General features: G+C 38.2%; 1 protein-coding gene across 4 annotated transcripts in view; it reads left to right on the top strand.

Moving 5' to 3' along the window:
* The window catches only part of NEB (nebulin), a 233,271-nt gene that overhangs the window by 99,849 nt on the left and 112,922 nt on the right, over positions 1 to 20,500 (top strand). For 3 of the 4 annotated variants that reach the window (XM_058548960.1, XM_058548961.1, XM_058548959.1), the window contains exons 72-89: positions 883 to 1,086; positions 1,550 to 1,654; positions 2,594 to 2,701; positions 4,031 to 4,342; positions 6,352 to 6,555; positions 7,838 to 7,942; positions 8,086 to 8,193; positions 8,592 to 8,903; positions 9,602 to 9,805; positions 10,650 to 10,754; positions 11,869 to 11,976; positions 13,397 to 13,708; positions 14,508 to 14,711; positions 15,431 to 15,535; positions 16,141 to 16,248; positions 17,124 to 17,435; positions 19,438 to 19,641; positions 19,988 to 20,092. In XM_058548960.1, coding sequence (XP_058404943.1) covers positions 883 to 1,086; positions 1,550 to 1,654; positions 2,594 to 2,701; positions 4,031 to 4,342; positions 6,352 to 6,555; positions 7,838 to 7,942; positions 8,086 to 8,193; positions 8,592 to 8,903; positions 9,602 to 9,805; positions 10,650 to 10,754; positions 11,869 to 11,976; positions 13,397 to 13,708; positions 14,508 to 14,711; positions 15,431 to 15,535; positions 16,141 to 16,248; positions 17,124 to 17,435; positions 19,438 to 19,641; positions 19,988 to 20,092 — 3,225 coding nt within the window. The remainder of the gene's footprint in view (positions 1 to 882; positions 1,087 to 1,549; positions 1,655 to 2,593; positions 2,702 to 4,030; positions 4,343 to 6,351; positions 6,556 to 7,837; positions 7,943 to 8,085; positions 8,194 to 8,591; positions 8,904 to 9,601; positions 9,806 to 10,649; positions 10,755 to 11,868; positions 11,977 to 13,396; positions 13,709 to 14,507; positions 14,712 to 15,430; positions 15,536 to 16,140; positions 16,249 to 17,123; positions 17,436 to 19,437; positions 19,642 to 19,987; positions 20,093 to 20,500) is intronic. The other variant, XM_058548962.1, reaches the window with a different exon arrangement.

The raw sequence follows: 20,500 nt of genomic DNA, 5'->3' as shown, positions 1-20,500 counted from the left end.
TTATGCTAAGTTATTTGAATAAACATTCATATTTTATACCTAATGACAGGAAAATACTAAGACATTCTTGTCTTTTTCAAAACCAATCGTCTAATTCTTATTAACAGTTAGCATATCCTATTGAGAGTAAAATAAAATGAATAGTTAGGGAAATATCTAATATATTTTCTTTACAACGCCACATTACACACTTGATATTTTGTGATTTTGAAGATGGAAACAAAGGCAAGAGTTTTTTAAAAGTTCTCATCACAAGAAAAAAAAAGTGTAACTATGTGTGGTGATGGATGTTAACTAGACTTATCATGGTGACCATTTTGCAATATATACATATATTGAATCATTATGTTGTATACCTGAAACTAATATAATGTTATATGTCAATTATATCTCAATTTAAGAATGCAAATAAAGAATGTGATTTGCAAAACTTAACTTTACTCTATGTTGAAACTCACCACTATAGTTGAATTTCACCTCTTTCCCCACTCCCCCCCCAAAAAAAGGCAAGAGTTTTTGTGACTGCAACACTCACACGGCATTGGTCTTAATGTGTGGTCTTATTGAGCGCTATTAGAGCACATTTTCCAAGGCGAAGGAAGCTCTGCTCTTGTGTGAAAATCTTGTAATACCCTCAAGGGTAGGACTGTGTCTTTTACTTTTAAAAAAATCTCTCATCCCTCTTGGTACAACCCTCTGTACCAAAAAATGCTCAGGAAAAAAATATGCTCAGGATTCAATAAGCTTGTGAATGAGCGATCGACTGTGCTGGGACCTTTGTCTGCACATCAACACTTTTGCATTTCTCTAGCATGAGCCACTTGGTGACTGTGAATCTGAAACACTAATTAATAAATGTGTTTCTTGTCTGTTGATTTGCAGAATTTGTATAAGTCAGACCTTGAATGGTTGAAAGGCATTGGCTGGGTTCCACTTGGCTCCTTGGAAGTTGTTAAAGCCAAGAGGGCCACAGAGATCCTGAGTGATAACATCTACCGTCAGCGTCCGGACACACTGAAATTTACCAGCATACCTGACTCTCTGGAGCAGGTGCTGGCAAAGAACAACGCTATCAACATGAATAAGGTGGGTTCAGTCCTCGCTGTTAGATAGAGGAATTCGCCACAGAACGAGGTAAAAATTCTCACATATTAATACATTTTAAAGATTCCTATAGGATTTATGATACCTTTCAAAATGATTTTTCCATTATAATACCGTAGTCACTTAGTAATACTTCAAAGTATTAAACTGATGTTAAAAATACTATGTGCTGTAATTATTTCATAAGTACAGATTTAAATACTGCAACCTAATTATACTTTTCAGAACCATTAAATAATTTTAATAAGAAACAGTAAAAACTCTGAGTCTGTAAAAAATGATGAGCTAAAAACTCTTTGAAATTTGTCTACGTGTAAGGTAGGAATTTATACAACTTCAATCATTTTATTTCTACTTTGGATAGAGGAGAGGTGACTGGCACATAATCAAAAGAAAAATGTCTGTGAACTCCAAACTAATTTTTCTCGTCATTTTTTTCCCGTAGCGTTTGTATACTGAAGCCTGGGACAACGATAAGAAAACAATCCACGTCATGCCTGACACACCAGAAATCATGCTAGCCAAACTCAACCAAATAAACTACAGTGATGTGAGTAAACTATTGATCTTATAATGAACAGAAAGACAAAAATGAACTATTGTAACTGTTTCCTTAATGAAATGTTTTGACTAATTTATTATATGTACTCTAAACTAACATTGTCAGTAGAAGAGATCGTTCTCCATTGATTCAATTTTGGGCTATGTGGTATGTCCACAAAGTAGGCCAGCCTTTTAGCAACAGGACACCAGGGAATGGAATGTTTATGGAGAAATATCCCAATAGGAATTATACTCCTAAAGCCTTCCCCTACGGGTCAATGTGGGTACCAAATCATTATTTTATTCAACAACTATTTAGCAGGTAGGCACTGGGTTGGAACTCAGCGAGTTATCACGTCCTGTATTATTTTACTGCTTCATTAACATTCTGGTTACCATTTAATGTTATTTGCAAGCATTTTTCTAGGCATCTCTTTCAGAACCACGTTTTCATGAGGGCGATGATTCTGAAACCCTACTGTACAGATTGATCATGGTCTGTGATGATAGTCCACAGCAAAATGAGAAAAAATAAGGACAATGTACTCACTAAGTTTTTAATAAATCCAAATATATTCCATTTTAAAATACTGCCTTTATTCTTTCTCCTTCTTTAGTATTAAGATGGCCTTTCTTTTATATTATGATGGTGATAGTAAATAATTGTTTTATTACATGTGCTTTTTTGGTAAAACAAAGTTTTGGCAGTCACATGCTAATATCCCCCAAAATTTTTTGAAATTTACCGATCAACAAAATCCCAAAGTTTAGAACATGTGCCTTAAAATCCTTGAGCACCTATGGAGCAAAGTTTTGTGCAAGCCCACCCTAATACTTGACTTTGTGGATTTCTTTCTGTAGTTTAAGTGAGGACAGAGAAAATTTAATAATAAACAACTTCATTTTTTATGAAAGGAGTAATGATTAATCACTCTCTTTTCTACAGAAACTCTATAAACTTGCTTTGGAAGAGTCCAAGAAGGAAGGCTATGACTTGCGTTTGGATGCCATTCCAATCCAGGCAGCCAAGGCTTCAAGAGATATTGCTAGCGATGTAAGCTGATGTTTTTGGAAGAGGCGTTTCTTAAAGATGTTCACAAATGGCAGCTTTTATAGTTTTTCTTGCCAGAATTTTGATTGTCTTTACAAGTCTTAATTTCATTTATTGATTCCCCTACGTGCCAAATTGCAAATGAAAACAAAGAAAAGTACAAGATGCTATATCCACTATACCTGTTCATCAAAGACAGAATATTCTTAAAAAATAAGTGTTTTATGGACAACAAAAATGGGTTCATATTTTTGAGCCTCAGAAATTGAGCAGTGGTGGACCCAGATGTTTGTAAAAAAAAACATTGATGGCACGTGTAAATCAGCCAGTATAAATGCAAACTCTTTCCTACTACTTCTATGTGTTTACTCCGGCATTAAAGGAAGACTAGATGATGGATGTGTTTTAGACTTTTGTTTCGTTCTTTGTAACTTTTAGTAGGATTTTCCTTCCAAGATGTCCCTAACTGGGTATAAGAACAAATTGAGAAGTAAGAGAAGCTTTTTCTCAGCACCCACTTGTCTCTTCTCTCTAGTCCTTCCCTTCTTATCAGAAACAGCCACTGAGAGTGACCAATGCCCTCATTCTGTACCAGGGCTCCTTAGGACCCAAATCCAGACTTCCCTTCTTCTGGAAGGATCCCATGCCTTAGACTGACGCTTCATTCCTTCTATTACCAAAACTTTTTCTGGCTATTAAGTTGGAGAAGCCCACACTATGATCATCTCATGGTAAAATGGGCCATAACATGTTATCTTTGAATTTTAAAAGCAGATAGAGTGTTAACCCAAGGCATGACTCTCTCATGGTGGAAGTTCAATGACGTTGATAGGCTAATAAGGGAAATATTTCCTGGTGAAACTATCTAAATGTAGCCCATATCCTGGACCAGGAAATTCACTCGAAGTTCTAATTATAAGGGATATATTCTAAAATATTCTTGATATCAACACATTTTTAGAAAAAAATAGCCACATCTTTAAATTAAGTAAACGTTCTTTTAGTTTGTACAAGATGTTTTATCTTTGTTTGTTAAGCAATCCAATGTAAACCAGGTAGCATAATTTAGTAGAAGGTAAAAAGTATTTGGAGCCAGAAGCTCTCCGTTCTAGTCTCAGCTTGCCCCCTGCTTCTAACGTGACCTTGAACAAATCGCTTAACCCCTCTAGACTTCAGGTTTCTATTTTATAAAATGGGGTTGATAATATTAACCTTTCTCCCTCACACTAGTGGTGGGGAAAATCAAAAGAAATAATGTGTGTATAAAACTATGAAATGTGATATAAATGAGATATTCTTAGCATTAGACTCATATCCCTTTTCTTTTTTCAGTACAAGTACAAGGAAGGCTACCGCAAACAGGTTGGCCACCACATTGGGGCCCGAAACGTTAAGGATGACCCCAAGATGATGTGGTCCATGCACGTGGCCAAGATCCAGAGTGACAGGGAGTACAAGAAGGACTTTGAGAAGTGGAAGACCAAGTTCAGCAGCCCCGTGGACATGCTGGGGGTGGTGCTGGCCAAGAAGTGCCAGATCCTTGTAAGCGACATAGACTACAAGCATCCTCTACATGAATGGACCTGTCTCCCCGATCAGAATGACATCATTCATGCTCGGAAGGCCTATGACCTTCAGAGTGATGTGAGTGGGTCTAATATTCTTTAACACATGTTTAAAAGGTTTTAAGAAGGGGTTCTAACTTTTTTTATGCTGTGGAATCTTCTGGCAGTCTGATGAAACCTATAGACAACTTCTCAGGACAATGTCATGAAATACATAAAATGAAGTATATGTATATATTGGTTTCAAAAGAAATTGATCACATCAAAATACGGTTATCAAAATATTAAACTAAATCTGTGATGTAGTAATATATATACTTTTTATTAACACATTAAATAAAAATATCTAACAGTGGGTGTAATAACTAGTTTAATTTCAAAGAAGTGATGGGTGTAAGTATTTTAAGATGTTTGCAACAACTCTAATGGGATATGAAACATTTGTGATTTCTCTTGCTAACAAAGCCCCATGTAGTGGTAATGCTACTATGATCTGTTGCCTATACTTATAAGTGAAAGAAACGCTATATTTCAGTTAAAAGTTAATGAAAATAAAGATATTATGTTTTTTCTATCCAAGTTCATTGATGCCAGGTTAAGAATTTCTGGCTTAATGCAACCTAATTTTCCAAATGCATTGATTGTATTATCATTTTTCTAACTACTTAACTTATAGGAAATATCTTATAACTTGTGAAAGGAAGTTTAAGAATGAATTGTACAGGGGCCAGCCCAGTGGCGCAGTGATTAAGCGCACACATTCCGCTGCAGTGGCCCGGGATTCGCAAGTTCGGATCCCCGGTGCACACCAATGCACCACTTGTCGAGCCATGCTGTGGTGGCATCCCATATAAAGTGGAGGAAGATGGGCACAGATGTTAGCCCAGGGCCAATCTTCCTCAGCAAAAAGAGGAGGATTGGCGTGGATGTTAGCTCAGGGCTGAGCTTCCTCAAAAAAAAAAAAAAAGAATGAATTGTACATATTGAGACAATTTTTCTAAGAAGCTGAAAACAAGAGCTTTCTAGGAATATGTTAGGTCCTTTTGTTGTCAACTAGTAGATTATTCTTGGGATTCACATTCTACCGCATTGGTATAGAAGCTTCTTGTTTTTTGATCAGTCTCTGACAAGTAGTCACTTTTGAAAGGATGATAAATGTAGTGACACTATAAAAAAGATTTTCTGAAAAAGCCATAAACACAAAAAGAATTATTACCTTTGCTTATGAGAAAAATTCTCCTTCAGCCAATTATTTTAATTCAAAGAAGAAAAATGAAAGAAAGGTAAAGTATATAAAATAACACAAGAGAGGGGACTGAGGATAAGACAAATAAGAGGAAAAATACATGTACTCTTCGGCTTAGAAGCACATATATAGAATCATATGGAAAAAGATGCCCTTTTTGTTGTCCCCAGAAAACACGTTAATTCAACATGTGGTCAGCCATTAGTGTTCATCCTTTCTTTTTTTTTTAACAGAAATTGCATTTTATAATTTTATTTATTTATTTATTTATTTTCCCCCCAAAGCCCCAGTAGATAGTTGTATGTCATAGTTGCACATCCTTCTAGTAGCTGTATGTGAGACGTGGCCTCAGCATGGCCGGAGAAGCGGTGCGACGGTGCGCGCCCGGGATCCGAACCCGGGCCGCCAGCAGCGGAGCGCGCATACTTAACCGCTAAGCCACGGGGCCGGCCCCATCCTTTCTTTATGTTACACGACCGGTTGTGAAGGCCATTGCCCTGTGAGATAGGAACAAACTGTATTCTAACAGAGTATTATTCCCACACAAGGCGGTATAGACATCAGAGAACAAACACTTTGTATCAGGAGGCAGGCAGTAATTCTCTTAAAATGGTTTTGTATCAGTGAAATCACATATTACTAGAGAGAGTTCATGGGTCTTTGGAACAGCAAACTTTGGCTACCTTCAGGGACAAAGCGTTTGACTAGCCACACTATACCCAAGTAAGGCAATCCTGTGGGTTTTCCCAGAAATTATGCATCATCTGTATATGCTAAATCAGGATCAGACACCAGGCTGTCTATGTAATTTCTGCAAATATTTGACATTATTTCATTTTCAGGCTATTTACAAGGCTGATCTTGAATGGCTGAGAGGCACTGGATGGGTGCCGATTGGCTCTGTAGAGGTCGAGAAGGTGAAGAAAGCTGGAGAAATCCTGAGTGAGAAGAAGTACCGCCAGCCTGTAGACCAGCTCAAATTCACATGCGTTACAGACACCCCAGAGATTGTCCTGGCAAAGAGCAATGCCCTGACGATGAGCAAGGTGAGTCTCCAGCTGTTTCCAGTTGCCTGAGTCTTACTTTCCGCAGACTTGGCTCATAAAGTGAGAAATGCCACTCTAAGCATTTCCAGAGAAAGGAGATGTAACGGGCCTGATTCTCATGTAGGTCTTCAATAGGGCATCCGCTTGAGTTCTAGTTGGACCTCCATGCTCTTTTCAACATGGTGTCCCCTAATTCTCTGTGTGCATGAGGATATAGCTTGGGATAACTTCTCTGGAGTAATGCACACACTCTTCTGAGCAGTGACCTGGAGACATCCACAAAGACATTGCTTTTCCCTGCACATTCCCCTAGGTGGAGCACACTCAAGCCATTGGCCTCTCTTTATCCATCCTTAAGAAATATACAGCCGTTTAGCCTTTCGTTCTGCAATCTGGGAAACCCAGTGTTCAGAGCAGTGCCAGTGCACAACTCAAATTAGTTGCTTGGTTCGCTCTTCCGCCTTAGGTGGTGGAAATCCACTTTGGAAAGTGAGTTGCTATTGTTGCTTTTGCTTTCATTACACAAAATAGATGATCACTTCTTTTCTCCAGAGTTCTACAATCTGTTTACTGATCCTGGGCTAATTCTTTATCCAATGGGTAGGCCCTTAACATGCACATTTTAGATTGAGTTGAACTCATCTGAATTCTCCCACGCCTGCCTGGATGTCTTCCAAACATTCAAGTAGTGAGACTGAGTGCTCAGTGCAGGATATGAAATTAGCTCTTAGTAGCAAAGTCCAGAGCTTGGGGTATTAAAACTCCAGAAATTCTATTTTATACCATGCCCATCAACAGCAACCACGGTGATCCTTAACAATAGGAAACACCATAAAATTCATTGAGTGCCTACTATGACTCAGGCATTTTGCTTATGTTATAGTTAATCTTCGAAAAACACACAATTAAAAAAATATGATTATCCCCCTCTTAGAAATGAGGAAAGTGAGGCCTTATGTACTTTTCTCAAGATCACACAGCACGGACCTGGTGGAGTTCTATAGCCAAGCTCCATCCTTGGAGGTCCTATAAGTAAGCTTGAGATTCACTGGAGGAAAAGAATTAATAATTGAGACCATTATATTGGTTCATATTAGCTATAAAACTATCATACAGCTGTTTAAATACTGCCATGCTTCCCTCCTCCCACTGCCCTTTCGCTTGCCTCACCACCAAATAGCCTTAAAAAGGCTTTTTTTTTTTAACAGTTAAATGTGTTAAATTTGGTAATAACACAAATGTGTTGGTTTAACAAAGGGTTTTATCTCATCTCCCCCCGTAGCATTTATATACGGAAGCTTGGGATGCTGACAAAACCTCTATCCATGTGATGCCAGACACTCCAGAAATCCTACTGGCCAAGAGTAATTCTGCCAATGTCAGCCAAGTAAGAGATTTCCTGATTGTCATTTAAGCCTTTCTAGGACTAATTAAGATATCTTTTCAGCCTTACCACTTTCCTGTCTGGGATAGGCCTGTTAACTTTCTAAAACACTTTTATTTTTCTGTTGTGTATTATTCTCCTTCTAGAAACTTTACACCAAGGGATGGGATGAATCAAAGATGAAGGACTATGATCTAAGAGCTGATGCTATTTCCATCAAAAGTGCCAAGGCCTCGAGGGACATCGCCAGTGACGTAAGTGTCTTCTGTCTAACCCCCTTCGGTCTCACGTTGCAGAACAACCATAGCGCTGCTGGTGGGCCACACTTGGTAATTGCTTCTACATGTGTTCCCCAGTCTTGCTTCCTACCTTCTAAGACCTTCCCTTTGTTGTCACAGAGAAGAAAAATACATTTTGGAATTGTAGTTAAGAGTTGCTGCAGGGAAGGCTTCCACCAATGAAGATATATGATTACACTATAGTTACATTTATGATAGTATAAAATGTTAGTTAAAAGTTGCTTAGAGATGGCAAAATGTTTGCAATATGAAATTCTTGTCCATTTGCTTGTGGGTTTTCGTGTTGTCTGTAATTGTTAGCATGCATATGGTCTTAAAACTGTGTTTCTAAACCTGTGTTTCTGCCATTTTAGTACAAATACAAAGAAGCATACGAGAAACAGAAAGGCCACCACATTGGAGCCCAGAGCATTGAAGATGACCCCAAGATTATGTGTGCCATACATGCAGGGAAGATCCAAAGTGACAGGGAATACAAGAAGGATTTCCAGAAGTGGAAGACCAAGTTCAGTAGCCCAGTGGACATGTTAGACATCTTGCAGGCCAAGAAATGTCAGACTCTAGTCAGTGACATTGATTATCGAAATTACCTGCATCACTGGATATGCTTACCTGATCAAAACGACGTTATCCAAGCAAAAAAGGCCTATGAACTGCAGAGTGATGTATGTAACATGAATTTGGGGAAAGGTGGAATGGGAGGACATTGATTTATTAATTGTCCAGTCAGTGCCACTGTGGACTGACCCAACAGTTGTGCACTGCACAACTCCAGGGGGGCACCATTCACATCATTTAGTACAAAACTCATATGTAGGAGTTGTCATGGGAAGCAAAGAATATAGATGAAGAACCCTACTTAGGTCATGTCCTGTATTCCCTGGCCTAGATTCCAGACTATTTTCTTCATGTCATTTGTACTTTCTGGAAATGAAAATATATTTCAGACAAACATAAATTATTTCAATGTTTTTAAAATAACTGCCACTATTGTACTATATCCAAAACACTAAACAGAGTTTCCTTGGGTCAGTTATTATAGGATGAAAATGGAATGAGATTCAACAAAATTCCCTTAAAAAATTTTTCAGTGATATAATTTTTTTAAATATAAAATAATTATCGTGAAATTCAGCATTATTACTATTTTATTCCTATTCATGGCTAATATAAATAATTATGCTTTTACAAATCACTCTATCGTCAATATTACAACCCCCGAGTCATGTAAAATCTCAGGTCTTACTTTTTTGGAACTACTATCTCCTATGCTTATCAACCCCTCACTCCCATGGACTTTATTTTTCAATTAAGGGTGGTATGTCTAACACTGGAACTAAATTTCTGTCTAATATCTTTCTAGAATGTGTATAAAGCAGACCTGGAGTGGCTGCGTGGCATCGGCTGGATGCCAGAAGGCTCAGTGGAAATGACCAGGGTGAAGGGTGCCCAAGACCTGCTGAATGAAAGACTCTACAGAACGCGACCAGAAGCCTTGAAATTCACGTCCATTGTTGACACTCCGGAAGTGGTCCTGGCAAAAGCCAATTCTCTGCAAATGAGTGAGGTAAGAACAATCCTATTACCAAGCTTTCCTTTTATGGGACTCTGTTTTCGGATGATGCCACCCAAACTGAGCAAGTAGTCTGTTCCTCTTCAAAGACTTATAGTGATGGGAGCAACTCTAAGAATCTCTTGATTAGTTGGTGAAGGCTCATGCAAAGTAGAACTCTGGCAAATGTCAACGTGCCTTTCCCCTGCCATACATGCACACTTTGAAGCACTGAAATAAAAAATGTCACTCCATTGCAGTTGAGGGAAATAAGTATTTATTTAACTCCTCTTAAATACTAAAACTTGTGGCTTAATGCTTCATATTAAATGGCATAACGTTGTATTAGTCAGAGTTCTCCAGAGAAATAGAACTACTAGGATGACAGAGAGAGAGGAGAAAGATTCATTTTATGGAATTAGCTCACACAATTGTGGAGTCTGGCAAGTCTAAAATCTGCAGGATAGGTCAGCAAGCTGGAGACCCAGGGAAGAGTTGCAGTTCAAGCCCAAAGGCTGTCTGCCAGCAGAAATTCTGGCTCATGGGAGGTCAGTCTTTTTTCTGTTAAGGCCTTCAACTGATTAGACAAGGCCCACCCACATTGCACAGGGTAGTCTGGTTTACCCAAATTCTACTGATATAAATGCTAATCTCATCAAAAAATACCTTCACAGAAACATCTAGAATAACATTTTATCAAATATCTGGGTACTGTGGCCCAGCCAAGTTAACACATAAAATTAACCATCACAAACATATATAAAAACATTTTTCCGGGTTAAATAGATGCTAAGTCTTAATGTTTCAGATATCCACTCTCTATTGCTGTATTAAAGTAGTATTTTCCTTCTCTCCACAGAGGCTGTATCAAGAAGCATGGAATAAAGATAAAACCAATGTCAGCATTCCTTCTGACACGCCACTCATACTGCAGGCCCAAATCAATGCCTTGCAGATCAGCAATGTAAGAGGCATAAGTATGAAGTGTAAATGCCCTTATGGGACAAGATCTGTCAGTGTGTGGAGTGTGTTATAATGGACAAATGACCTGTCTTAGAGATGTGTACAGCTCTTGGTACTAGACATTTTCTCTTTAGCTACCATTCCCAATGCAATATGAATGGAAATTCTGTCTTCAAACGTTAGTTTAGATACGTGGCTGGGTCCTTGGACTGCAAGAGTTGGGATACCTGAATCCTAACGCCTAATGGTGTCCTCCTTTCAACCTTGAAATTGTTGTCTTATATCCAATGTCCACAGCTCAGCTTCATTGTATATTAATAGAGAATAAGGAAATCCTTAGTTAAGTGCCTCTTACACATGAAAGAATAAGAGGAAACAGTCTCTATTGTCTTTAGGTTTTTGATTGATCCATAACTTTCTTGTTTGACATTTCAAGGCCGTAAGAAAAGCCAAAAGATAATTTTTAATTACAGTCATATGCTGCATAACAAAGTTTCAGTCAATGATGGACCACATGTACGGCAGTGGTCCCATAAGATTAGTGGCATATGGCCAAGGTGTGTAGTAGGCTATGCCATCTAGGTTTGTGTAAGTACTCTCCATGATGTTTGCACAATGATGTAATCACCTAATGGTGCATTTCTCAGAACGTGTTCCTGTTGTTAAACGACGCATGACTGTATACCCAAAGAGCAGGATATGTATGAATATCTAGGTCACATCCCTTTAGCAGAGACCTCTGAGAAGTCAAAGGGCAACATTAGGATAAAGCTTATCAGGTCTTATATCGGACCTTGAGGAAGGTTCTCTAGCTTCACAGTTGAGTCTTAGCTTCCAATATACTGTGTGGTGGGATATTTTCAGATGTGTATCATATTGTGATGAATGCAAATATTCAAATATTAGTAGATTTAGTTGTTTAGCTTTAAAATTTTTATCAGAAGTATCCTGCTCTCCACAAAGTAAATAGCCAATAACCAAAAGAAGAACTCAGAAGTGACTCTTTTCCTTATGCTGCCTTTGTTTATATTATGCCTTAGGATTCATATTATGACTACTTTGAGTATATTTGCTTATTCTCAATTCTTGTAAACAAACCTGTTTTCCCTCATTAGAAACTCTACCAGAAAGACTGGGATGAGGCCAAGCAGAAAGGATATGACTTAAGAGCAGACGCCATTGAAATCAAACACGCCAAAGCCTCCAGAGAAATTGCCAGCGAGGTAAGGTCCTTCTATTTCCTTGTGGTTTTTCTTTTCTGTACAACAAATGGGCGGAGCATTTTTCAAGAATTTTGGGGTTTTTAAAAATCTATGCAAACAATTGCATTTTGTCTCGCACTAAAGACTTTCCCTATTTAAAAACATTAAAATGGGATGAAACACATTAAAGTTAACATAGGTGAGGTATCTGTGTAAATAACTTCTAAGTTGTTTCTAAGTAGAAGTAAAATATCATGAAGAGTCTATGCTAAGTTCTTGGGAAAATTTCAGAAACCAATACAATGTCATTTTATCCTACAAATGTTTATGACATTCTCCATAAATATTAATCACAGATGGAAGTTTCATACAGGACTTAAGATTGAAATCACATTTTATATACAAGATTTTATAATGGAGGCTTATGTATAATGCTCTTAGTAGTGTATTTTGAAGCTCTTTTGAAGTGTATTTAATAGGAATTTTAAAACTTACTAACTGTCAAAATAATTGCCCTACAAGCCCCCCCAGTTCCAAATCTTTAAGCCACTTTAGTTCCCTTTCTCCAACTGCTTCTCTATTTTTCATCTTATGTATCCAGCTCTTTCTTCCTCCTCATTCCTTAGTTTTATCTCTAAAAACCATAGCTGATCCACAGTATCTGCCTTATTCCCAGTTTTCTCTCTCTCTCTCTCTCGTCCAAACTTTCCTATGTTACCCAATATAGGAAAGAAACAGAAACTATCTTACTTTAGTCCTAAGACACTTAGGACAAGTGATGACAAGATAGAAACTCTTGTCCACAGTCCATTTGTTGTCATCTTCTGATCGAAACCAACAAACTTGCTTTCCATTCCTGAAACATGCACCTTTCTTGTCTGTCTCCAAAACCACACATATGACTTTTTCCTACCTGAGGTATCTTCAGTACTTTTGTGGGGCCATCTGACCTAGTGTTACACTCGACAGGCAACTTTGGGGACAATGGTTACCCTCACTGTGCCTTATTTTCCCCATCTGAAACATGTGATAATAATATTATCTACCACATAGAAATGTCATGAGGATTAAATGAGGTTATAATCGCCACTATTCACTATTTTTAACTAAAAAATTCAGCAAGTTTATATGGATCAACCTAATACATTTGAAGTACTCATAATAGTGTCTGGTGTATAGTGATTGCTCAGTAAATGTTAGCTATTATTTTTTTTTACTCTTGTTCACCATTTTATGTCCCTCCTGATTTACTCATGTCCTCTATAAAACTACCTAAAATAGCCCTATCTAATTTCCTTAAAGTGAACTGAAACAGATAATGACAGCCAATGTTGAGCCCATTTACATTAACGCTGAGAAAATATTCTGAAAATATTTAATGAAAAGTCCTCTTAGTATATTATTTTCATATGACTTTTTATTTGATTTTTTACAACTTTAGTACAAATACAAAGAAGGTTACCGTAAGCAACTGGGCCACCACGTGGGTTTCCGCAGCCTACAAGATGACCCCAAACTGGTATGGTCCATACATGCTGCCAAGATCCAGAGTGAAAGAGAATACAAGAAAGCTTATGAGAAGTCTAAAGGAATTCACAATACACCATTGGACATGATGTCAATTGTTCAGGCCAAGAAATGCCAGACTCTGGTCAGTGATCTTGATTATCGCAATTACCTGCACCAATGGACGTGCCTACCTGACCAGAACGATGTGATTCAGGCCAAGAAAGCCTATGAACTGCAGAGTGATGTGCGTATATCACCACCAGACTCATGGGGAGACGTGTGTCTGTGTGTTTAGTCACAGGGTATTCCCCAGGGACATAATTGAAATGGTAAACTTAACAGAACCTAACACATTCTATACGCTTCATGAGAGGAGAGTTTTTCCAAACATTGTCTCTCTTATAGAGGATTTCTTCTTATCTGGCAAGGCCTTATTCATCAAGATGAAAATCTTCTCTTATTCCATGTAATTAGGTAGAAAATTTCAGTCCCACTTGTTCTGATCCATTTATTACAATTGCATAATGAGATATCTAAATATCAGAACCAGAAGTAACATAAGGAAATGTTGGATTTCCAGTTTATATGACACATATAGGAAAATGTGTATATATATATATATTTCTATTATATTGAGAAAGAGAGACGTATATATAGATATAGGAATGTATCTTTTTCTCATTGTATGTGCGTCTAAGGACCCTTTACTCCCAAATTCCTACAGATATTATTCCCAGTGGTACATAAAAGGCAGATTTCAAGTGGTGAGCCCAGAAGCTCAACCTGTTTAAAAACAAAATTGTGTCCCATTGTATCTGTCATTCCACAAGTACCTTTGTTAGCCCTGCTCCAATTCCTGTAGGATACCATGTACGTCTCCCAGAGATCTAAGCCCCAAATACAAACAGTTAATGTTGACCCTTGAGTTTCATGGGATTGGCCACCCAACCAATCTAAATAGAGGGAGCGTGTGGTTTGCTGATATTGTGCTCCAGGGGGCAAATTTGACCTTTCCACACTCTGTGGTCCTCTCCTTCATGTAGAACGTATACAAATCAGACCTGGAGTGGTTGAAGGGTATTGGATGGTTGCCAGAGGGTTCGGTGGAAGTGATGAGAGTGAAGAATGCCCAGAATCTCCTGAATGAACGGTTGTATCGCATAAGGCCCGAGGCCCTCAAATTCACCAGCATTGTTGATACCCCGGAAGTCATCCTGGCGAAGACCAATGCTCTGCAGATCAGTGAGGTAAGCCGGGCTGATGATATGTTCAGACAAATGGAAGAAGCCTCAGTAAAAATTCTAATTGTGAACTTGAATCTGCTAATACCAGCATTAGAATCTTGAACGTGCATGTATCCAGATAGAATTTCATGCAGTCAGTCAATTAACAGTATCCAGATTTCATTTGCTTAGATAACTCTTTGGTCAATATAAGTGTGGTAGCATCTTCATGTTCCACACACTCTTCCATACATCCTTTGAACACATTTTGAGATCTTGCCTGTAATAGAGGTCCACAAGCTAATACCACGATCACAAAATTGCCACCTCCTTATTGCTGTTTAATCATGAAATAAGTTGAAAAATCCAGGGCAGCCCCAATATCAGACATGATGATAGTTATTTGGGCCAAGAAAGCCAGGACTTGATTGTCAGTGCGGATTATCATAGTTATCTGCAATGTGGGCTTACCTGGCAGATAATTACATGTGAATCAATGGAAAAGGATCATTTTAATACCCTGTTTCTGACCCATTTTACGTCTATATTATATCATACACCAATGTATTCTTCTTGTTGAAGTCACCATTGGCATCTTCCAAATAGAACACTAATGAAAAGTAAATGTGATCTACATTTATATCTGAGAACATCCAAAGAGAGCCTTTAATTGTACCTATAATTTTATTCATGTCATTGACTTGTTTCCTAATCAACCCTCCTTTGTTTCTCATTTTTACCAGCCATTGTATCGCGATGCCTGGGACAAAGAGAAGGCTAACGTGCATGTGCCAGCCGACACTCCACTGATGCTTCAGTCCAAAACCAATGCCATACAGATCAGCAACGTAAGGAACTCCACATCTACTCACCTTACCCGATGTTCTCTGCCTAAGTCAACCTTTCACAGATATGCTCCAGAGAGAGTTTAGCAAAAGGCATTTCCCTACCATTCCTTCTATTTCTAGTCTTTGAGCTAACGATAAGTGCTGTGTGTCTGTGTGTGTGTGTGTGTGTGCCCGCGAGTGTGTTTATAATATAAAGATGTGTGTCGTTATCTTTGTTGGGAGGAAAAATGCAGTGGTTTTGCAAAAAATACAACATAAAAGCATACATAGGCGTGTATAGTAATATTTAGTTCTCTTTTTAGTGGCTCATCATTGATTGTTTCCTTTTAAACACCAAACAATATATCTTTTCTCTCATTTTCAATGATGTATGGTCTCCTAAATGTCCTTCTTTAAAAACATTAGGTACTGGGAGACCAAGTTTACTAAATGTCATCAAAAATTGACTGGAACTTAAGTCCAGTACGAACCAGCCTATTTTATAAATCTTAAGGGGAGGTTAATTTTCAGTGTAACTGTTAACATGTATTCCTGAACTCATCTGTAATGCTGACTCCGTAGCTCCCTCTTCAGATTGACTGTGGCATTGCAATCTCTATTTGCAGAAACAATATCAGCAAGCTTGGGAAGATGTCAAGATGACAGGCTATGACCTGCGAGCAGATGCCATCGGTTTCCAGCATGCCAAGGCTTCCAGGGATATCGCCAGTGATGTAAGAGCTCCTCCTTGCCCAGTGTAACAAACGCTAACTGAGAGACACACTGGGAGTTAATACTGTATTAATCTTTAACCCCATTCCCCAGGAATTACATTTAAGTAGAATGGAGGTCATTGTTGTTAGTGTCTTGTTTTAACATCCCAAATTCGAGAACAACTTTTACGACAATTTGATGACCCTCGTGCATCTCTGCTTGGTTCTGCTCTTCTTATGTTTAAGAACAGATTTTGTTTTTGATTTTAATCACAGAGTTTCATTTTCTTTTCAGTATCTTCTCAATATCAGTTAGTTACAAGCGCTTATAGAAATTCAGTGGGTACAAAGAATTCTGTTGTATCTTGAAGTGTAGCATGCATAGGCGGTTCTGTGATAATTTTATGCAATACATGGACAAACATTTTTAAAAATAGTTGTGTTTGTTTTAATGTGTGCTAGAAAAATACTGATTTTGTCCATTTAAATAGGACTATATATTTAAAATAAGTTTACCCTTTAAAATAAATTTATTTAAACAAAGAAGCAAGTGGACTTAAAAAAAAAGAGTGAAGTAGAGATGGCACTTGTTTGTGACAAAACATATGAGGGTGGCAAACAATGAGTGAAGTTTGAGAAACACTGGACAATCCTATGTTAATGGGTAATCTAGAAGCACAGTTCTAACCTGAGAGGTGCTCACCATGTTTTCATGCGTATATACATAGAAGACAAACCAACGTATCATGAAGTACAAAACTTGTAGTATGGATTTACAGATAATTAGTGCCCAAAAAGAAGAGTAATCTAAGGGAGATGGAGTTATTTTGATCAGGCCGTCTAGAAAAAGTGAGTTTGGGAAAACAACTCTTCTTTCTTCTGTTCACATCTACCAGTACCTATACAAAACTACTTACGAGAAACAGAAAGGCCATTATATTGGATGTCGCACTGCCAAGGAAGACCCGAAACTGGTTTGGGCAGCAAACGTGATGAAGATGCAGAATGACAGGCTGTACAAAAAGGCCTACAATGACCACAAGGCCAAGATCTCCATCCCGGTGGACATGGTGTCCATCAGTGCTGCCAAAGAAGGTCAAGAGTTAGCAAGTAATGTGGACTATCGGCAGTACCTGCACCACTGGTCTTGCTTTCCCGACCAGAATGATGTGATCCAAGCCAGGAAAGCCTACGACCTGCAGAGTGATGTAAGTGTGTGCTAGTTGGGGAGCACCAACCGAGGGGTGAGCTAAGCCCCGGGAAGCAAGCCTTCCCCAGCTTTGCCTGGTCACTCTTTCCAGTGCTGGGGAAAGCACCACTCCCCCTACAGAAGCACTTCCCTTTAGAATTTCACCAAGTTTATTAATTGCCTACGTCACTGCTGGGCTTTTTCAGAAAGTTTTCATTTTCATTGTTAATGATGCTCCCATAATTTTTCTATAGATTTGTTAATGTGTGAGGTGTTTGTAGTTTATTAAGTACGAGAATGCTCATGGTCCTTCAATTGAAGAATGACAGGGCTGTCTGCCTTGAAATTAATTTCAAATGTTCGCAGAATGCTCCAAACTCACTAGTTTCCCCTCACTTGGTATTATTCACAACATGGTGTTTCACTGACTTACCTAAAGTATTTTTAGACTTACTCATATTTTCTGCCCATTCAATCTTTTGGAAATGATGGATTCCATCACGATATTTATTTTTGCGTAGAATGAATACCTTCTTTTAATTATCTGAGCTTGGTTCCATTAAACTTCAAGAGATGAGTGAGTTCACTATAGGAAAGTATATGCATCACTTGAAATGAATTGCCAACTGGTGAATTTCAGACAGTTTCTAGAGAAATGCAGTCTCTTCATTAATATAAACCACATTAGTGTAGTAAGGAACACATATAACCAAGTTCTTAAAGAATGAGGAAGGGAAACTTTAAAAATGTGTATATAATTCTCTTTGAGAATCCCTCCTTCTGAATTTTGAGTATCCTTCATACTTTACACACTAAAATGTATCATGTCATTCTTCATCAAGGTAGAAATTTTCCTACATTTTTCACTCTTACTACATTTTTAGGCTGATATTTGTATCTTATTAAAATACCATTTCTGAGGAACACAAAGTTTTTTGTTGAAACTAATAACTGGCGTTTAACATAGAGCAACTTGGCCTGGTTAACCACTTACCTATATCTGGAAGGGAAAACAGGTTTAGATAACCAAGAAAATGCAAATCCCAATTCAAAGGGAGGTGTTATCTTGAAAAAAGAAAACCCAAATGAGATCAAAACTGTGAAATTAGGGATTGAATTCTTAATTATCCTTTTCAAAATATTTATTAAATGAACCATGTGCCAAGCGTAAGGCTAAGCACTAAAGATACCATGGTGAATAAAGAAGAAACAAGAAGTTTCTGACTTTAGGGAGTTCACTCTGATAACAAAGAAATAGATGTTAACTAGAGAATATCAGTGAAAAATGAGATGGCTGAGAGAGAGTGATCCTTGGCTCTCTGAAAAAGAGAGGTGGGGAAAGCTTATCTGAGGAAGTGCTGATTTAGGGGGCTATGGAGGGAGAGCAGGAGTGGCCTCCATGAGGAGGACACAAGGGGCGTTCCTGCTGAATGACCAACATAGGCCGAGGGGGCTCTCTGCAGACCACAAACCGAAAGAAGACCAGTGCGGTCAGAATGCACAGGTCAAAGGGAAGCACGCACGAGAGGAGGCTGCAAGAATAGGTCGAGATCGATGCCAAACCATCGACGCCTTCTAGTCCATCTTAAGATTTTGATCTTTATCCCAAGGCCAAAGAGCAACCATAGGATGAGGGAATGTTGTGACATCAGAATTGAATTGTGAATTTTGTTAAGATCATTCTGGCTGCTATGTGGAGAGCCATTATTATTGCTATAAAGTCCACATTGGCTAGTATGATGATTACCTAAATATTACCCAAATTTCTTCCCAAACAGAGAGCTCCTTCTGCATCATTTAGCTTTATAGAATGTTCATAGGTGCCCAACACAGACCCCTTGCCACAGAAAACAAAGCAGACAAATCACTGTTGTGCACACAAGGAATTATGTTTGTCAGCCCATGCTCAGTTTTTATTATTGTTTGTGTAAGATAAAATATAACATACAAATCTGCTTCCTTACTTTACCACAATTAAAAAGAAAACCGCTGCTTCTACCTGACTTTGCTTTCTTTCCCAGGCTCTCTACAAGGCTGACTTGGAGTGGTTGCGTGGCATTGGCTGGATGCCTGAAGGGTCTCCTGAAGTACTGAGAGTCAGAAATGCCCAGCATATCCTACGAGACAGTGTCTATCGGACACCTGTGGTGAAACTCAAGTACTCAAGTGTCGTTGACACTCCTGAAGTTGTCCTTGCTAAAGCAAATGCTGAAAACATTAGTATTGTAAGTCACTTTTCCCCCTATATTAGAATGTCAGTGTTATAAATAAACGATAAATAATTAACGTGGCAGTCTATTTGTCTGATAGTAAGAATATTGATGATAGCAAGCATTTTAATAAATAATGTTGACGGTTATTTTATTGTTGCTTGTTAATTTTAAACAAAAACTCAAAGTACTGATAAAAGGTATTAATACAGATTTCATATCAAATCTGAGTAACTTGTGTGAAAAGATTCTAGAAGTTTTTACCTTCCTATGAAAAGATTTTGAATCAGAAAAGTTGAAAGTTGTGCATTAGAACTAGCAAATTTCAAAGTAATTTTTTTTATTGTGTTTCTTTCCATAGCCTAAGTACAGAGAACTTTGGGACAGGGATAAAACTTCGATCCACATAATGCCAGATACTCCAGAAATTAATCTCGCTAGAGCCAATGCTCTTAATGTGAGCAATGTAAGTACCACAACAGACTGCCTTTTTGTTTGGAAAGTGACCAAATTGTTGCTCTGATATCATCACCAAGGAATTCTTCATAGCCAAGGGAGAGAAGATTGACTGAGAGAGGGTGGGCAAGACTCTTTTCCATCAGCCTTTGACCAGGAGTGAGGAGAGGAACCGACCCCTGGCTCTGAGTCACTGGGCAAGGCCAGTTATTGGCGAGCCAATGTCAACATGACAGAAGGGAGAAGGGAATAAGGACAAGAAAGAGTGAAGAGGAATGAAGAGACACACAAGCAAGAAAGAGAATTAATGAGAGATTCAGATGAACACAAAATAATTATGAGATTTCTTTGCAAAACTTTAGACAAATTAATTTTAAAACCTGAATCTGTAAGGGATTTTCTAGGAAATTATAAATTA

Source organism: Diceros bicornis, chromosome 10 (genome assembly GCF_020826845.1).
Source record: "Diceros bicornis minor isolate mBicDic1 chromosome 10, mDicBic1.mat.cur, whole genome shotgun sequence".
Lineage (NCBI taxonomy): Eukaryota > Metazoa > Chordata > Mammalia > Perissodactyla > Rhinocerotidae > Diceros > Diceros bicornis.
Note: the sequence above shows the minus strand (reverse complement) of the source record. Positions and strands in the feature narration are given on the sequence as shown.